At 41.4% G+C, this 15,654-nt stretch overlaps 2 protein-coding genes across 2 annotated transcripts; one reads left to right on the forward strand and one right to left on the reverse strand.

Moving 5' to 3' along the window:
- Positions 1-389: 389 nt before the first annotated feature.
- On the reverse strand, positions 390-8,986 carry rbbp7 (RB binding protein 7, chromatin remodeling factor). Its single transcript, XM_023823929.2, has 13 exons — positions 8,732-8,986; positions 8,170-8,314; positions 7,843-7,988; positions 7,669-7,671; positions 6,318-6,491; positions 6,077-6,192; positions 4,508-4,668; positions 3,920-4,046; positions 3,152-3,229; positions 2,930-3,006; positions 1,298-1,355; positions 1,094-1,204; positions 390-842 (listed from the first exon to the last, which is right to left on the reverse strand). The coding sequence occupies exons 1-13, from the start codon at positions 8,745-8,747 to the stop codon at positions 774-776; spliced, it is 1,281 nt and encodes a 426-aa protein (XP_023679697.1). The 5' UTR covers positions 8,748-8,986; the 3' UTR covers positions 390-773.
- A 485-nt stretch (positions 8,987-9,471) lies between these two features.
- Positions 9,472-13,987, forward strand: zrsr2 (zinc finger (CCCH type), RNA-binding motif and serine/arginine rich 2). The gene is made up of 12 exons (XM_023823918.2): positions 9,472-9,577; positions 9,802-9,902; positions 9,993-10,072; positions 10,164-10,239; positions 10,327-10,435; positions 10,640-10,726; positions 11,284-11,322; positions 11,556-11,671; positions 11,779-11,992; positions 12,370-12,425; positions 12,604-12,713; positions 12,824-13,987. Exons 2-12 carry the CDS (start codon positions 9,844-9,846, stop codon positions 13,696-13,698), a joined length of 1,821 nt encoding a protein of 606 aa, XP_023679686.2. The 5' UTR covers positions 9,472-9,577; positions 9,802-9,843; the 3' UTR covers positions 13,699-13,987.
- Positions 13,988-15,654: the final 1,667 nt, after the last annotated feature.

Raw genomic sequence — 15,654 nt, forward strand, 5'->3', positions numbered from 1 at the left:
TTTACATGCCAAGGAGAACATCACGGAAGGGAGGCCACTCTCCTGAAGACCAATGATTCCTGCTGATTTTCACGAGCTGATTTTTCATTACTTGATACTGTCACTAAAATCAAGCTGCTGTTTTGCAATGAGGGAACTGATACCTACATTCCAGAAGTTTGCCATCTGTTCTGCCTACTTGGAATTTTCCCTTTCCTTCTCAGGTTTTGCAAGAAATCTACCTCTGACAACGTACACAAGCAACTTGGAGAATACTTGGAATACTTTAAAGAACTGTTTTTTTTTTTTTTTTTTCCACAATTAGTCCATGTTCCTGTGAGATTGTAAAATATTCTGCCACATCCCCTGCTTTTCAATAAATTATCTTAATCAGACAAACAAATCAGTAATTGCATTTGGATGTATTTTAATAAGATGTCTTAGACCATAATACAGTTCCCAGACCCACTCTGGAATATAAAAAAACAATAGCAGATTTGTTCAGTTCAACTGATAAATAGAGAACACGATTTTAAAAAGGTCTTGCAAAACATTTTATTGGGGTTAACGCAGGTTTTACACAAAAAGAGAGACTATGAAATTCATCTATACTTGAATGTATTTTACAACATGAACTGAAATAAGCTCACTGCTGGTATCTTCAGGTTTGGGCTTGCCTGGAAGATGATTAAACGAGTCGGAGAAAAACAATGTTGTGCGGTACTTCAGACCACTGTGATCCAAGGGGCTCCAGAAGTTTCCATCTACAAAGTCACACTGCAGTGATGAAGGAATTAGGAGCTCTGTGCCTCCAGCTCTGACACAGGGGCGTCTGGTTCTTCGTCGTTGTAGATATTCTCCGCCTGCACAAACCGCAGCATAACAGTCAAGAGACAGAATAACAATAAAAATGTTACTAACGCCAGATTTGGCGATTAACGTAACATGCCGCTATTGCCTTCTCTGGTCCGTTGTGACAATACCAATCCCCACCCATTCTCATAACAATACGATTATTTGGGAGGGGATTGCATTGGCATGTTCTGGTCATTGGGGGGTGTACAACCGCTCCACCCCCCACATAATTTACACCCATGCTCATCCCAGAATTTACCATCTGCCACACTTGCATGATGTTGTCCTCCGACACAGAGCAGATGACCCAGGGCTCGTTGGGGTTCCAGGAGAAATCGGAAATCTTTGCCGTGTGTCCGCCGTGGATGAACTACAGTGAAATGTTGGCAAAAAAAATAAGACTACTGTCCTTTATCTGCGATTATATCAAATGGTGGTAGGAAGTGCAGACCGCACGCCTCACCAGAAGCTCAGGGGGCCCATCTTCAGCGTCTTCTGCAGACTGCTCTTCCCCAATTTTGCTGCAAAAATGAGAAGTTGACAACAGACCCTTTCACATGTTAAAGTTTGTCCTTCACATTAAACATACTACCGGTGCAGGGTTAGTATCGTTCAGGAAAACTAAAGAAATAACAAAAACTAAATGTAAAAAAAACATTTTCGTTAACTGAAATAAAAATTAAGAAATGGGGCTTCACGGAAAAACAATAACGGAAACTGCATTGTATATTCACAAAACAAACTAAAACACGTGCAAATGTTCGGAAGCCCGGAAGGGACATGGGGGGGGGGATCGATGGTTGGAAGAAAAAAAAAAATACCAGATGATCTCTCAATACTTTTCTACGTACTGTGTCAGTTAACAGTACAGAAGATAGAATCAATGGACTAATATGTATAAACCATATCATATACTATACTTAAAATTATAATTATATATACACACACTTATTATACTTAAAGGTATTACAGCTGGAAAACAATATAAAGCTAACTTTACTGTGGTGTCACAGTTAAGGTCTAAACTGGAACCCGCCGCTTTCTGGAATATTTCAGTATATAAACCATCAAGCGAGAATTCCAAGGAGGGACACCCCAAAGTGGGTTCGGGTTTAAACACCCCGGGTGAAGTTAGCTTTATATTCATTTTTGCGGCTGTAACAACTTTCAACAAAAGCAAACAACACCCCTTGGTTTTCCATATTTCATTATGTGTGAATTTTAATTCATATTTCACTGTTTGTATGTGTGCACTTCATGTTCAATGGTCCAGCTGTGTTGCCGACAGTCACTGTTGGTGAATGGGTACAGTGCAATTACTAATAAATACATATAAAAACATATATATGAAAGTTACATGGTGTGCATAGTGCCCTGTAGTTCAATGCTTAAAGCACACTTAACTAGACATGTCTGTATAGTTTGGGATTATAAATATTAGGCCATTAATTCGATCTTTTGTGCTTTAGACAGAAACAGTACAGTTATTATTAGTAATGGAAAAGTATTGCAGGATATCACGAAAGTCCGTCTCAACTTTGCAAGATCTCGCAAACGTCCATATATATTTTTTTCCTCCACCTTTTTCCCCCCTACATGTCCCATCCAGCGCTCCGTACAAACGACAGACACGTGGCGTCACATGCCTGTCACAACACTTTTTCTGACCTATATAAATCGCGTCTGACAAATGCCTTGCATTACTAAAAACTAACACTAAAACTATTAAAAACTAAACTAAAACTAAACATTAAAAAATAAACTGAAAGTGAACTACATTAGCAACCCCACTTTAAAGGCTAATAAAAACTAAACTGAAATTGAAAAGAAAAAATGAAAATGAAATAAAAATATAACTATTATAACCTTGTTCCAGTGCCTTCAGAACCATCTGTCACCTAAATGTTTCACCTTCAGATTGTGCTTGATGTCCAGAAATTTTGTCGTTACCCATCAAGAAGTTTCACTATATAATATTTATATATAGACAGATGAATCTTCAATAGTAATCTTGCTTGACAACTAGGTCACTGCTGGTGCATGATTTGCGATCTAGAAAACAATCGAGGCAGAGAAGAGAGAAGTACTACTATACCTCAGATCCCAGACATTGAGCCTTCTGTCTGTGCCACTTGAAGCCAGAATGGTTTCATTATGAGGGGACCACTGTACCTGGGAGGGGGGAAATCCAACAACCTGAAATTTATAACAACCCTCTAAACAAAAAGGACAAAAACTGGTGTCTCACATAATTCATGACATTCATAGATCCTCTACATCTTAAAAAGAAAAATCCTTAACTTCTTTAAGATTTTACCTGGAAGATCTCATCCTTGTGAGACTCGAAGGAGTGGAGCTTTAACTTCAGGTTCCTAAGGTCCCAGAGCGCGACTGTCTGATGAGAACGAAAAACACTTTGATCACAAAGTAACTGTCTTTTTTTAAATAAATAAATAAAAAAAAGACCATATAAAATTTAAGCACCAGTCTTCTGACCAGTATGCCAGTGATACTGGGAGTGTTATGAGCAGGGTTTCTGCAGGTTTTCTAAGAGTAAATTTAAGACTTTTTTAAGACCTTTTTAAGACCAAATAAAGAAAATTTAAGGAAAAAAAAAATATCGTAGGGAAATTCATACGAATATATTATAATCATAAGAATTATGATATTATATTATAATCATAAGAATCATAAGAATATACGTATTCTTTGGCCTTCCAATCGCACTACATGTCTAAATAGCGCGCTTTAGAAGAAAGGGTTCATCTGCGCATGCTTGTCAAGTTCTTCTTCGGGTTACTGACAGATGAAGCAGCACATAACGCCATCTACCGTTCAATGAATATTGAGCGATCTAAGCCATGTAGCACAGAAATTACGCTTTCGCTTCTCTTTAAAATCAAAACACACGAGGAAACAATCCCTCACAAAAATTAATGCCATGATCATATGAATTTAAGACTTGCTGGTCTGATTTAAGACCTTTTCAAGGCCTTAATTCACGGAAAAGTGATTTAAGACTTTTTAAGACTTTTTTAAGACCCGCGGAAACCCTGTATGAGGCACATTACAGCATGGCGCCTACCTTATCAGCAGAACCCGTGGCCAGGATGAACTCACTGTAAGGGTTGAAGGAGAGGCAGTTGACCTCTGCTGTGTGTGCATCTACAGAGTGGCTGGGCTTCGACGTGTTATTGGACCGTGTGTCCCAGCTGGGAGAAAAACCAGGCAACGAAATATGTGCTGAGTCACAGGCACTGAATTTTAAAAACAAACAACTGTTCATTTAGTGAGCATATGATAGAGATTGGTTCTGATAGATGTTTTACTCTATAGGAGGCTTCCAAAGATAAGCAGGCAAGCAAAGTATTTATATAGTGCCTTTCTCAGACAAAGTCACTAAGAGCTTTACGGTTATACAACCAAAATTTATAATAGGACAACAAAACAGCATGTAACATACTATGAATCTATACAACAATATAATATGAAACGATACAATAAAATATAGCGCACATGATTAAGCAACTATAGTAAAATCACAGTAATAAAGAAGCAAACCGTTTGCCTTAACAAATGAAACTTTAGATGAATCAGATGATCGCAAGGCCAGATCGCAAGGGCCAGGGAAAGAAATCGCAAGAAGTCATTGAAACGCGTGATAAAAACTCACATCATCAGCTTCTGGTCATCTGCCACTGATCCAAATAGTGACTCATGAAGGAGGTGCCAGGAGACGTCCTCCACGACGGCCGTGTGCCCAGTGAAGATGGTCTTTGCGTCCACCACCTTCCCCTCCTTCGGGCCTCCACCAATGTCCCACAGGCAAATCGTCTGCACGACAACAATCGCCGATTTTTTTTTTTTTTTTTACTGAAACCCAACAACACTGCTAATTTTTGCATGTTTGCAAATGGTAGTTTGTGTCCCACCTGAGATCACAGGTCTTACTCAAGTCCAATGAATGACATCTCAAATCACTGTAAAGCTCAGGCGTAATTAAGGACTTCAAATCCTTTAAACATTCTAACCAAATTTGTACTAATAGACTGATACTCATTATTATCCCTTAATTAGCAGGACGTGTTCATTATCTGCATCAAACTGTATAAAACTATAAAGTTTTATATAATGCAACCTGTTGTTTGACACTATAAAAGTGACGTAATGATTTCATTTTTTTCTCCCTGTTGTTGAGACTCAAGCTGCCCACTTTTATGGTGTGAGATTCTTTCTTCTACAGCTTGAGGTCCTGCAGCTTACAGGCAAACATTTATGCTTTTTAATGGACAAAATAATATTTAAATGTAAAATCACATGGGGTCAGGGGGTGAAATTAATACATATGTGCTGGCCAACAGCTGGTATGGAACTATCTTGACAATAGATCTTGACAATATCATCAATTGCAAAGACACTGGACAGCTAAAACTGAACACCAGGCTGATACCAGCACCATTATGTAATTTTTCTTGGCCTGGTCCACATGAGAGTGGATCCAATGTGACCTGTTGACTGAAATGAGTTTGACACCCCGTCAAATTGCCTCAGTATCAGGATCGAGGCATTGTTGTTGTTATTGCAAACTACAACTAAAGGGGGCGCTAAATCTAAGCATCAGGATATCTGTACGGAAATTATATGCAATCCAACTCACCCTTTACTTCAGTTTTGTTGAAATATAGCAGAACACTTAAGCTCACTTTAGTTTCAAAAAACAAGTATTTTATGCTAACGTATTCCAGTTTAATATCGTAAAAATCATAAGATGCAACAATGTATTTAAAATGCTGATATGTTGAGCCAAGTAGCTTCCGTAATTTGTCCGGTAGCATTTCTGACAATGAAATTTGCTCGAATGTATTTGTAAGGGTAACATATTTTACTACTAAGGTTATAACAGAAACTTACCTCTTGCATACTTTATGCTCTAAAGGACAGGGTTTGGTGTTTTATGTTGATTGCAATTAAGATCGACCTTTTGCAAAGTCTTAGCAGACATATTCATTCTTATCAGGTGATATTTTCTGTTTGTTGCAATCGGCAACCATACCCCAGAGCAACATGGCTGGACGACAGCTGGATGGATCACACCTATATATTCAGTCTTGCATTTCAGTCTGCAATTCAGTTAGATCTAGGAATTCAATATCTGGGATACTGAGCAGCAGGAATATAAAATTCACCAGTTCTCATATGCATAATGAAGGCAGGTCATGTGATATTTCAGCCTAGTACTTACATGATCATCTGAGGCACTCAGCAGGTTCCCGCTCAGGTTGGGGTTCCAGGAGAGGCCATAACCCTCTTTCTGGTGCCCCCGCAGTCGGAGATCTGGACTGCATTCCCCATTAGGGTCTGAATAACAGGGAAACAAAATCAGGATGAAAAATTCAGATGATCAACCAATCACTGGCCCCAAGAGAAAAGCTAAAGACTGCTCTAATAGGCATGGTGCTTATGAGACCAAGGTCGGGACATGCCTGGCTTGGTGGGGTGCTTGGTGTAGTCAAACACCAGCACGTCTGAGGTAGGTGTCTTCGTGGCGATGATGCAGGGATTCTGTGGCATGTATCTGGCCCGGTTCACCTCCCCCTCATGGTTAATCTTGATCTCAATTTCAATCTTTCCACTTACAGAGCCAAAGCCTCCAAATTCTACAGAAAAGCAATCAGATGTCTAGCAACAGCGTGAAGAGATCAAAGGCCCAAAAGCACCTTAACTGTGAACGAACACACACACAGCTGGTCCTCCAATAATGCTATTTCGTTCAACACTGTTTCAATACGCTAATCAAACACTCCCACCCTCACCTTCTGCGATGCTATTGGCCAGGCTGGGTCTGTCCTTCGGTGATCACATTCAAGACCCAGACCCCATACCAAACACCAGTAATTAAGCCTTCCTTCATACAACCAATACGACCACCATCACTCACTGATTCACAAATAACTGGGTACATAATTATGTTACTTGTTTTTCATTTTCCTTTTTAAACCTATATATATATATATATCTCACATTTATTTCAATGTTTATTTATTTATTTAGAAGTTTGGTGATATTTTAGTTACCAGAAATATACTGTGGAATGTCAGCTCTTGTTTATATCAATTAGCCTGCGGTAAAACTGCCTTTGTTATACATCGTTATATTTCTCTTAAAATCGCAGTTTCTAAAAACCCATCTACTAGGAGTTCTTACTGTATATACAATTTATGTAACAATCTTATGTCCTAATTTACAATCATATATGTATTCCCATATGCAGCAGTATCTGTGATACACTGTTATAGCACTGAAGACTGAGAATACACCGCAGTTATTTAAACTGTGTACAACTTGTCTTAACCTCAGTACATTCCTGTAACTTACTTACACACTCTGTGACAGTCCCAAAACGTTTAAGAAATTACAATGCAGTCCTTCCTGCTGGGAACTACAATGCAGTAATTTAGGGTAACAGGTCTTCATAAAGCAGTCACAGTACACAGACAGGTATGAAGTTTTGATATGAGCTACTTTTAATCCAATAGACTCGTAAATATAACCCAAAAATGGCCATGACGCTGTGCCTGAATTTCAGAAAAGCCCCTAAATTTTTCAGGACAAAAGAGCAATTGCAAAGTCAGCCTCACCATTTGGTGAACGTCTCAATTGGCGGGGGGGGGGGGGGGGGGGGGGGGGGCGGGGGGGCACTGTCAGATCCAAAGAAGAAACGAAAACAATCTACCTCCACTGACACCTCCTGCTTGCTCTTGACTGATGCAATGATCTCACTTACTAATACCCCAGAGTCCAGCAATGTCTGAATAAAGGAAGTTTAGTTCTTACCCGCTGGAAAAGGGAAAAAAAGAAAGAAATCAAGCTCTTATTTCTTGATAATGTTAATGAATACATGATGACATTCAATCAACATAATCATCCTTTATCCAGCAATAATATAACCAACATATTACTTTTCCCAGTGTCCTTAGTTTCCAGAATACTTTTTTTTTGAATACTCACCTCCTTTTTCGCTGTCATAGTGAGAGGCATCAAACTGTGAATCATCGTTTGGGATCTGGACATTGGCTATGACAAGATGGTTCTGCTCGTCAGAAGTGTGAGTGCCCAGCACCAAGCGGTGGACGGCGTAATCTTTACCCTCTGGCCTGTGCAGGAACAGAACACACCAGCAAACCTGTCAGCAATTAACTGATGCCAAAAATCATTACCCCCACATATCTGGCAGTCCAGCCTCCATTTTTTTGTGATAAGGAGGAACATTGGCATATGCCACAATAATGACGGGTGAGAAGGACGCGTGGCACCTTCAGGACGGTGATCGTGTACCTGTTAATATCAGGAAGCCACTGCACCGTGAGGCTGGGCCATTCTAACGCGTGGGTCATCACCAGATCATACAAGAAAGGCGTGTTTTTCTTCCAGATTTTGTACTCCTCATTGATGACCCGTTCCTCCACTGCATCGTCGTAAACTACATAAGGAAATAAGAAGAAACAAACACAGGCACATGGCATAAAACATTAGTTGAAAGTATCTACCGAATTGAAAATACGACATTGTTGTAATCTCTTATTCTGATATTAAAGCGAAACGCGAAAATAGTTATTTATAGTTATGTGAAGTTCCCATGCTTTATGCATTTTCATCTGCGCAGATTGACCATAAGATTCGCCGTCTTTAAATTGATACCAAATGTTACAATGTGGAAAAATCGAATACATCTCCAAAACAGTCAACACTCTTGCATTTTACACATCCGCAACATTATCTTTAGGAAAATGGACCCGATATTTCTTCAAATATTAGTCTTGTTCTAAAGGCATGAGGTGTCAAATGGCTTGCAGGTTTAAGACAGACACCCAGGAACTACAGAAAACAATGAGTGTACCTTCTTTGTCCGCCATTTCTCACTGCGTGCAGAAACGAGTAATTTCCAATATTGTAAGTAGTCGCCGTAAAAAAAAGAGAAAGTAATTCCTCCTCGGTTTCCTATATTACTGTGTTAAAGGAGCTTTTCCTGTGGCCCGTCCGCTCTCCTTCTCCTTTTCGCAGCCGCGGACCCGCGCCTTCGCTCGAGCACAGAGAGCATGTGCAATGGCGTAAATCGGCGCGCCTCCGCTCACGGTCCTATCACACCTCCCTCCCGAAGTGTGCCTGTAAGCTGCGGGACCTCCGTCCACGGTAATACCTCAGGCTGCAGAAAAACCTAACATAAAATAAAAGTTGGCAACTTGAATTTCAACAACAGGAAGAAAAAATATGAACTTAATTTGCTACTTTTATAGTGTCTTAAACAGGTTGCATCTAGATGGTTTTTGCGGTATGTGATCTGATTCAATATTTTTTATTTTATTTGAATCATGCACACAGTCAATTTATTAAACCAATTTATTAAAAGAAGGGGAAGTATCTCTTTTGTATATTTCGATTTACAATCCTATCCTTGTATATGTTTAAAACAAAAATACAGATGGCAGACATATTTTTACGACGTTAAAAATATTTATTCATTTATTTTCTTTGTTATTGTAAAACTGAAAATACAGTAGAAATACCACTCAATGGGCCACAGAGGCACAGACACGGCCAACATGTTGTTCCCTACATCGAAAAAGCTGCCCGTCGCGTGACCTCCGTAGACGGCGCTCGGTGATGACGTCACAATTGCTGTTCGTATCGTGCCATTGCCAAAGAGTAGGCTGAGAGTGTTTACTGATGGTTAGCTGTGTATCAGGTATTTAATAGTATGTTTAGTGCATTTTAAATGACATTCATTTTAATGCAGTCTAATGTAGGTGTTGATACCTGAATATTTGTATAATCTAGATCGCGACTGAAATGGCAGATATATATATATATATTCGGAAGCAAACGTATACGTATTTTTAAAAAAATATTTATGAATATTCGGATACGCTTGATACAACTGAATTTACTGAATGCATATACTGTATGTAGTTGCGTTGCAGATTTGGAGGCGCTGAAAACACATGCGGCAAAATGGCGGCTCCCATAGCAGCAGCAGCAGCAGCAGTAGTAGCTGCAGGGTCTGTATCGAGGTAAGTAATTAAACCTGGAAATGGGGTGTTTTTGAGCCGATAGCAGTATTGGTTTTAAAAGTGTTCACTATATGGACGTTTGTATTCTAGACAAAACCAGCGCCGTGCTACTGTCAAAAAACAGAGAAGGAAGAGGAGACGCCAAGCACTCGCGAAGGTCCGAGATTCAGGTAAGCGGGAGGCTTCTTGTAGCTCGGCAGGGGTGCGGAATTCAATTTTAGTGTGCTGCCGTTTAGCACTGTTAATGTGGAATTTCTGTAGAATTACAAGGTGATGGAGAACAGCAGGAAGCGGAGGAAGGAGACGAAAAGGAGGAGAGGAAGATGGAGGAGGAGAGGTATGTCTGAAGAACTAAGTAAATGAGTATTTGTTGTAATATGATGCTTAAACTGGCATGTTGAGAATAGTGTGGTATCTAATTCAGGCAGAGATTGCACTTGGAATGGATGGAGCGAGAACGTGTTGCCCAGGAGGAGTTTAACCTGATAAGGGAGAGAGAAGAGATGGCAAAAAGGAAACAGGAGGAAGAGGAGGTAAAGAAATTGAGTACCCTTTGATGCTCAGTTTTGGGGGGAAAAGTCGACGAATGTCATGTCCTGGGTTTGCCTGAAACTGCAGTAAGTGATTAGTGGAAGTCTCGTGTTGGTAACTTTAATTTGTGGCCTTTTTCAAATGCATAATCCAGTAACCAAATTATTGTCTGTAACTTGTTTTTTTTTGTCCTTTCTGACTTACAGAGAAGAATAAAGGAGGAATGGGAGGCGCGAGAAAAAAGGGAAAAGGAAGAGCGGGAGCAGAAGCAACAGGAGAAGAGAGATAGAGAGGTGATCTGTGCACTAGGAGGATAGAGAGGGATAAGAAGCAACATATCCTCTTTGTTAGATTATGTGACAAATCATCCTTCTTTTCAGAATGGTTTTGTATCACACGGCTGCAGGTTGGCTAAGTATTTATGCTGGTCCTTAAGAGAGCTGCAGTTTGGATCCTTGCAATTGATGTGTTCTGGTTTTACCTGTAAGATTTTTCCATTTTCTGACTTTCCTTAACTAACGTACACGTAAAGAGTGACAATGCCGCAGTTACCTGTTCCCACAGGACATGGATGTATCTTTTTCCTGAATATAGTGTGTTTATAGCTCTGTGATTCTTGTCTATATCATTGATATTGATGTAATTATACATGTAAGATCGGGGGGTGTGCACTCTGCTGATTTTTATTTATTTTTTCCTTCATTTATTTTGATGTGTTGTTTGCTAACGCTTCCAGACATCCTCTGCTAGTGTCAGTGCCTGTCTGCCATGTGTTCTTAACTAATGCTTTCAGATATTTTCTAGCCCACTACAGATTTTTTCACCAGTCCTGTGTTTACATCGTTTATAGGAAGCTGTACAGAAAATGTTAGACCAAGCTGAGAGCCAGGTATGCATTCATATACATTATTGGAAATTCGGTATTATTCATCAGCTTTTATTATAATTCTAAGTATTTGAATCGTGTATTCAAAAATAAATTAGCTAGCCAATTTTGTAATAACTATGCTGATTTATATTAATATTTCAGTTTGACTATATTTTCTTTAATCGTTTGATTTAGCAAAGTATTTAAAAAAATATATATATTTACTTTTTTCCTCCCATATATTATTTGATTAGCTGGACTGTAGTGGTCTGTGGAAGAACCCTGAAGCCCCAATGGATTATGGGACAGAGAAAGATAGAGCAAACTGTCCTTTCTTTCTTAAGACGGGAGCCTGTAGATTTGGTGAAAGGTTGGTTGACTTTTAAATTCAATTTATTACTGGTTGAACTTACAGTATAACCTAATTTGTTTGTTTAATAACGGCTGCATGGAGTTTTTGTCCCTCCCCCCCCCCAGATGTTCCCGTAAGCATGCACACCCCACCTGCAGCAGCACTCTAATGATCAGGGGGATGTTTGTTACGTTTGGCATGGAACAGTGCCGACGGGATGACTATGACACCGACGCCAGTCTGGAGTATAGTGAGGAGGACGTGCAGCAACAGTTTCTTGAATTCTTTGAGGACGTCTTGCCTGAATTCAAGAGTGCAGGGAAGGTGGTACAGTTTAAGGTAGGTCACAGTCCTCGAGCTGGAACCTCTGGCTATTTAAGTCTCTGGTTACTCCAGTTTCCTTCCACAGTCCAACAGTATGCTGTTAGGCTAACTGAGATTTGTAAATTACCCTTAGTGTAACTGCATGCGTCTGTGTGCTCTGCAGTGGACTGGCATCCAACTCAGGGTGTACTGGGGTATACCTCAGCTTTGTGCCCTGTGCTGCCTGGGGTAGGCTCTGGGCAACTGGGCAACCCTGACCTAGATGAGAAGTTAGAAGATGGATGGATCGTATTAGTCTTACGACTTAAATATTGTTTTGTCCAATATTTCTTAGGGTGCCAAACTGCTTAGAGTATATTGTAATTTGACCTGAAGTTTTCTTTTCTGTGTAGGTCAGCTGTAACTTTGAACCTCACTTAAGAGGAAATGTCTATGTACAGTATGACACGTAAGTAGAAAAAAGATGACACTGCGAATGAACTCTTTCTGACCTATATTTACTTTCTTTTAGACTTCATATTAGTGGACAGTATCAGTAGTAGTTGTAAGGTTTTTGTCTGTAACCTGTGTGTGTGCGCATGCTCTTGGCTTATTTCACTGGATATCTGGTTTTGTCATGTTTGCAGGGAAGATCAATGCAAAGAAGCGTTTTTGATGTTTAATGGTCGGTGGTATGCGGGGAAACAGCTCCAGTGCGAATTCTCCCCAGTCACAAGGTGGAAAACTGCCATATGCGGTACGGAATCCCGCAATAGCAAGCAGCAGATTTTCAGTTAAATTATAAAATGTTTATGTCTCTCTTTTGGTGATCTTATTGGTGCTGATTATGAACATTTTTACTTATAGGGTTATTTGACAGGCATAAGTGTCCCAAGGGAAAGCACTGCAACTTCCTGCACGTCTACAGAAACCCTGGCAATGAATACTGGGAAGCAGACCGTGATTTGCACCTATCACCGGAGCGAGGGGGTGCCCTCTCGGGTCGCTACTCTGAGAGGCACTCGGAGCGCAGAGACCGATCACGTGGACAGCGCAGTTACAGCCCTAACAGGTCATACGGTAGACGCTGGGAGAGGCGGAGCCGGAGCAGGGAGAGGCGGTGCAGGAGCAGGGAGAGGCGGAGCCGGAGCAGGGAGAGGCGGAGCCGGAGTTGGGAGAGAAGATGGTCCCTCCAGTCATCACGGAGGAATAAGCCCAGCTTCCGAAGAGAGAGATCAAGGAGCAAGGAGAGGAGTAGAAATGGAAATAAGAATGGGGTCAAGCCAGAGAAAAGCAATGGTTCTCCCCTGGACCAGAACAGCAGGTCTTTGTCAAATTCCTTGAGTCCAAAGAGAAGAACATCCAGCAGCAAAGATTCCTCAAGGAAAAAGCGCAGCTCAAAGGAGCCGGAGAGAACTGCTGAACTTTCAGATGGTCGTCCTGCCCCACGACTCCACAAACACTCTAAGAAGAGTAAGAAGAAGAAGAGCAAGAAGAAAAAGAAGCGCAGCAGATCATCGGGTGGCTGTTCGTCGGCAGATTCGGACGGTGACTCATTACCCCAGAGCGCGGGTAAGCCGGAAGACCGGAGCACCAGCCCTGGGGATGCGGAGGGCATACAGAGCACAGAGGGGGACGTCGCTTTGATAAGCTCCCACTTAATGCACCCGCAGGAGACAAGCTCTCAGCCGTGCCTGCCTGAAGGAGAGGAGGCTCTCAGGACTCGCACGGAGAGCCCCTGAGAGGAGTGCACGGACTCGCACTGAGAGCCCCTGAGAGGAGTGCACGGACTCGCACGGAGAGCCCCTGAGAGGAGTGCACGGACTCGCACTGAGAGCCCCTGAGAGGGGTGCACGGACTCGCACGGAGAGAGGTGCATTGGGTCACACCGTGCGGCCGCGCTTGTCATGCTTAACGCTTTTGAAGTGGGCCACATCGCATCAATATTATGTAAATACGTTTTTAAAATAATGATCTTTTTTCATATGTGCATTTTTGTGTGCACATTAAATGTGTGGAGTTTGCATGTTATCCATGTTTCTTCTGGGTCCCTTCATTTCTTCCTGCAGTCCTAAAATATCCTATTTAGTCTAATTGTTGGCAATGATTTGCCATTTTGTGTGCGTGCCCCTGTAATAGGCTGGCTTCCTGTCTCAGGAATCCCCTTCCACAGTAAACACTGTTGAAATACAACACTGTTTACCAACCTGGTCCTCAGGGGCTAATGGACAATCCATGTTTTTGCTCCCTTCCAGTTCCCAGTACAGAGACGGGCAAAAATGTGAACTGTCTGGCAAGGAGCTGGGAGGGAGCAAAAATGTGAACTGAATGTTCCCAAGTATAGTTCTAAAGCACTGGTATACATCATGTGCTGTATTGATAATAATAATAATAGAAGTAACGCTATACATTATCTAGATTTATTTTAAATGACAAAGGGGCATGTTGTGTTTTTTTGAGGTGCTGCAGTCAGGGCACAATCCTCCGCAAAACCTGCTAATTGAGTAATTGTTATGTTAGGACAATAAAGAGGCCTTTATATATGGAAGAGGAGCAGCAGATAGAGGGAATTATGGTCTGGCGCTCATTATTGTCCTGTTGGTTCACCATCTGGTTATGGCCAAAACGGCTGTCTTGGATGTCTGCTGTGCTCACGCAGCCGGATATATCTGACTGTCTTAATTCACCTCCCGTTCCATCCACCTGATAGACAGACAGCAGCGTTAAAACCCAGGGAACGATCCTTGCTTATGGACACCAGGAAAGCTTTCTTGAATACACCAACCATCTGGATTTTTGCTTGGAGTGCATTTAGAGATGTTTCATCTCTGCATCAGATTACTTGTAACTGAGGGGGTCTGCAGTTTGCTGGGTGTCTGTGTTCTAACTGGAAGCCCCTAAGCAGTTGGAGTCGCCTTAGGTTCTGGAAGCGCTCAGGAGTGTCTCTGGTCTAGACTGCCCTGAAAAGGGTGTGACAGAGCTTTTAACCTAGGATTACAAGCTCTGTGGGACGACGTTGGGATCAGTGGATTAAGCCTCTATGCCTGTGATTGGAAGGTTGCCTGTCCAAGCCCAACCTCAGCACGTCTATGGGCCCTTGAGTAAGGTCCTTCACCCCCCAGCTCCCATGGTGCTGCTACAGATGGCTGCCCATTACAGCCAAGCTTGCCCCCACCTACAGGGAGCAAGATGGGGGAGGTTAGAAGAGAATCTTCCCATGGGGATCTTTAATCGTTTCATTTAACAGGCGGTTGGAGATTCTCTCACCTCAGAACCAGACGGCACTGAAATGGGGGCTCGAAGTGGCTGATTCGGCTCTTGGTTGGTGATGACTATGTCTACTCACTGAGATCTCTATAGCACAATAGCCAATGACCATAAATGTCTCTGGGTGTTTGCCTTTGACTTCACCTTCAATGCTTAAGCTGAAGTTCATGTTTGGCAGTTGACATATAAAAGTATCAATGCCTGATATTGATAGACGGTCACTGTTCCGTTCAACCAATCTGCAACCGGACTGTTCTGATTTAAAGGTGTATTAAATCTTTCAGCCCTTAAAAATCCATAAGAAAACTACAGCATTCATCTCAATATTTATTTGGTGGTTTATTATTCAATATTCATGTGTAATCCTTATTTCAAAATGTCAGTTTTTGAAAGTCTTGCTATTATGGAACTTGATATTTTCCCAGCTGTGG

Source organism: Paramormyrops kingsleyae, chromosome 16 (genome assembly GCF_048594095.1).
Source record: "Paramormyrops kingsleyae isolate MSU_618 chromosome 16, PKINGS_0.4, whole genome shotgun sequence".
Taxonomy (NCBI): Eukaryota; Metazoa; Chordata; class Actinopteri; order Osteoglossiformes; family Mormyridae; genus Paramormyrops; species Paramormyrops kingsleyae.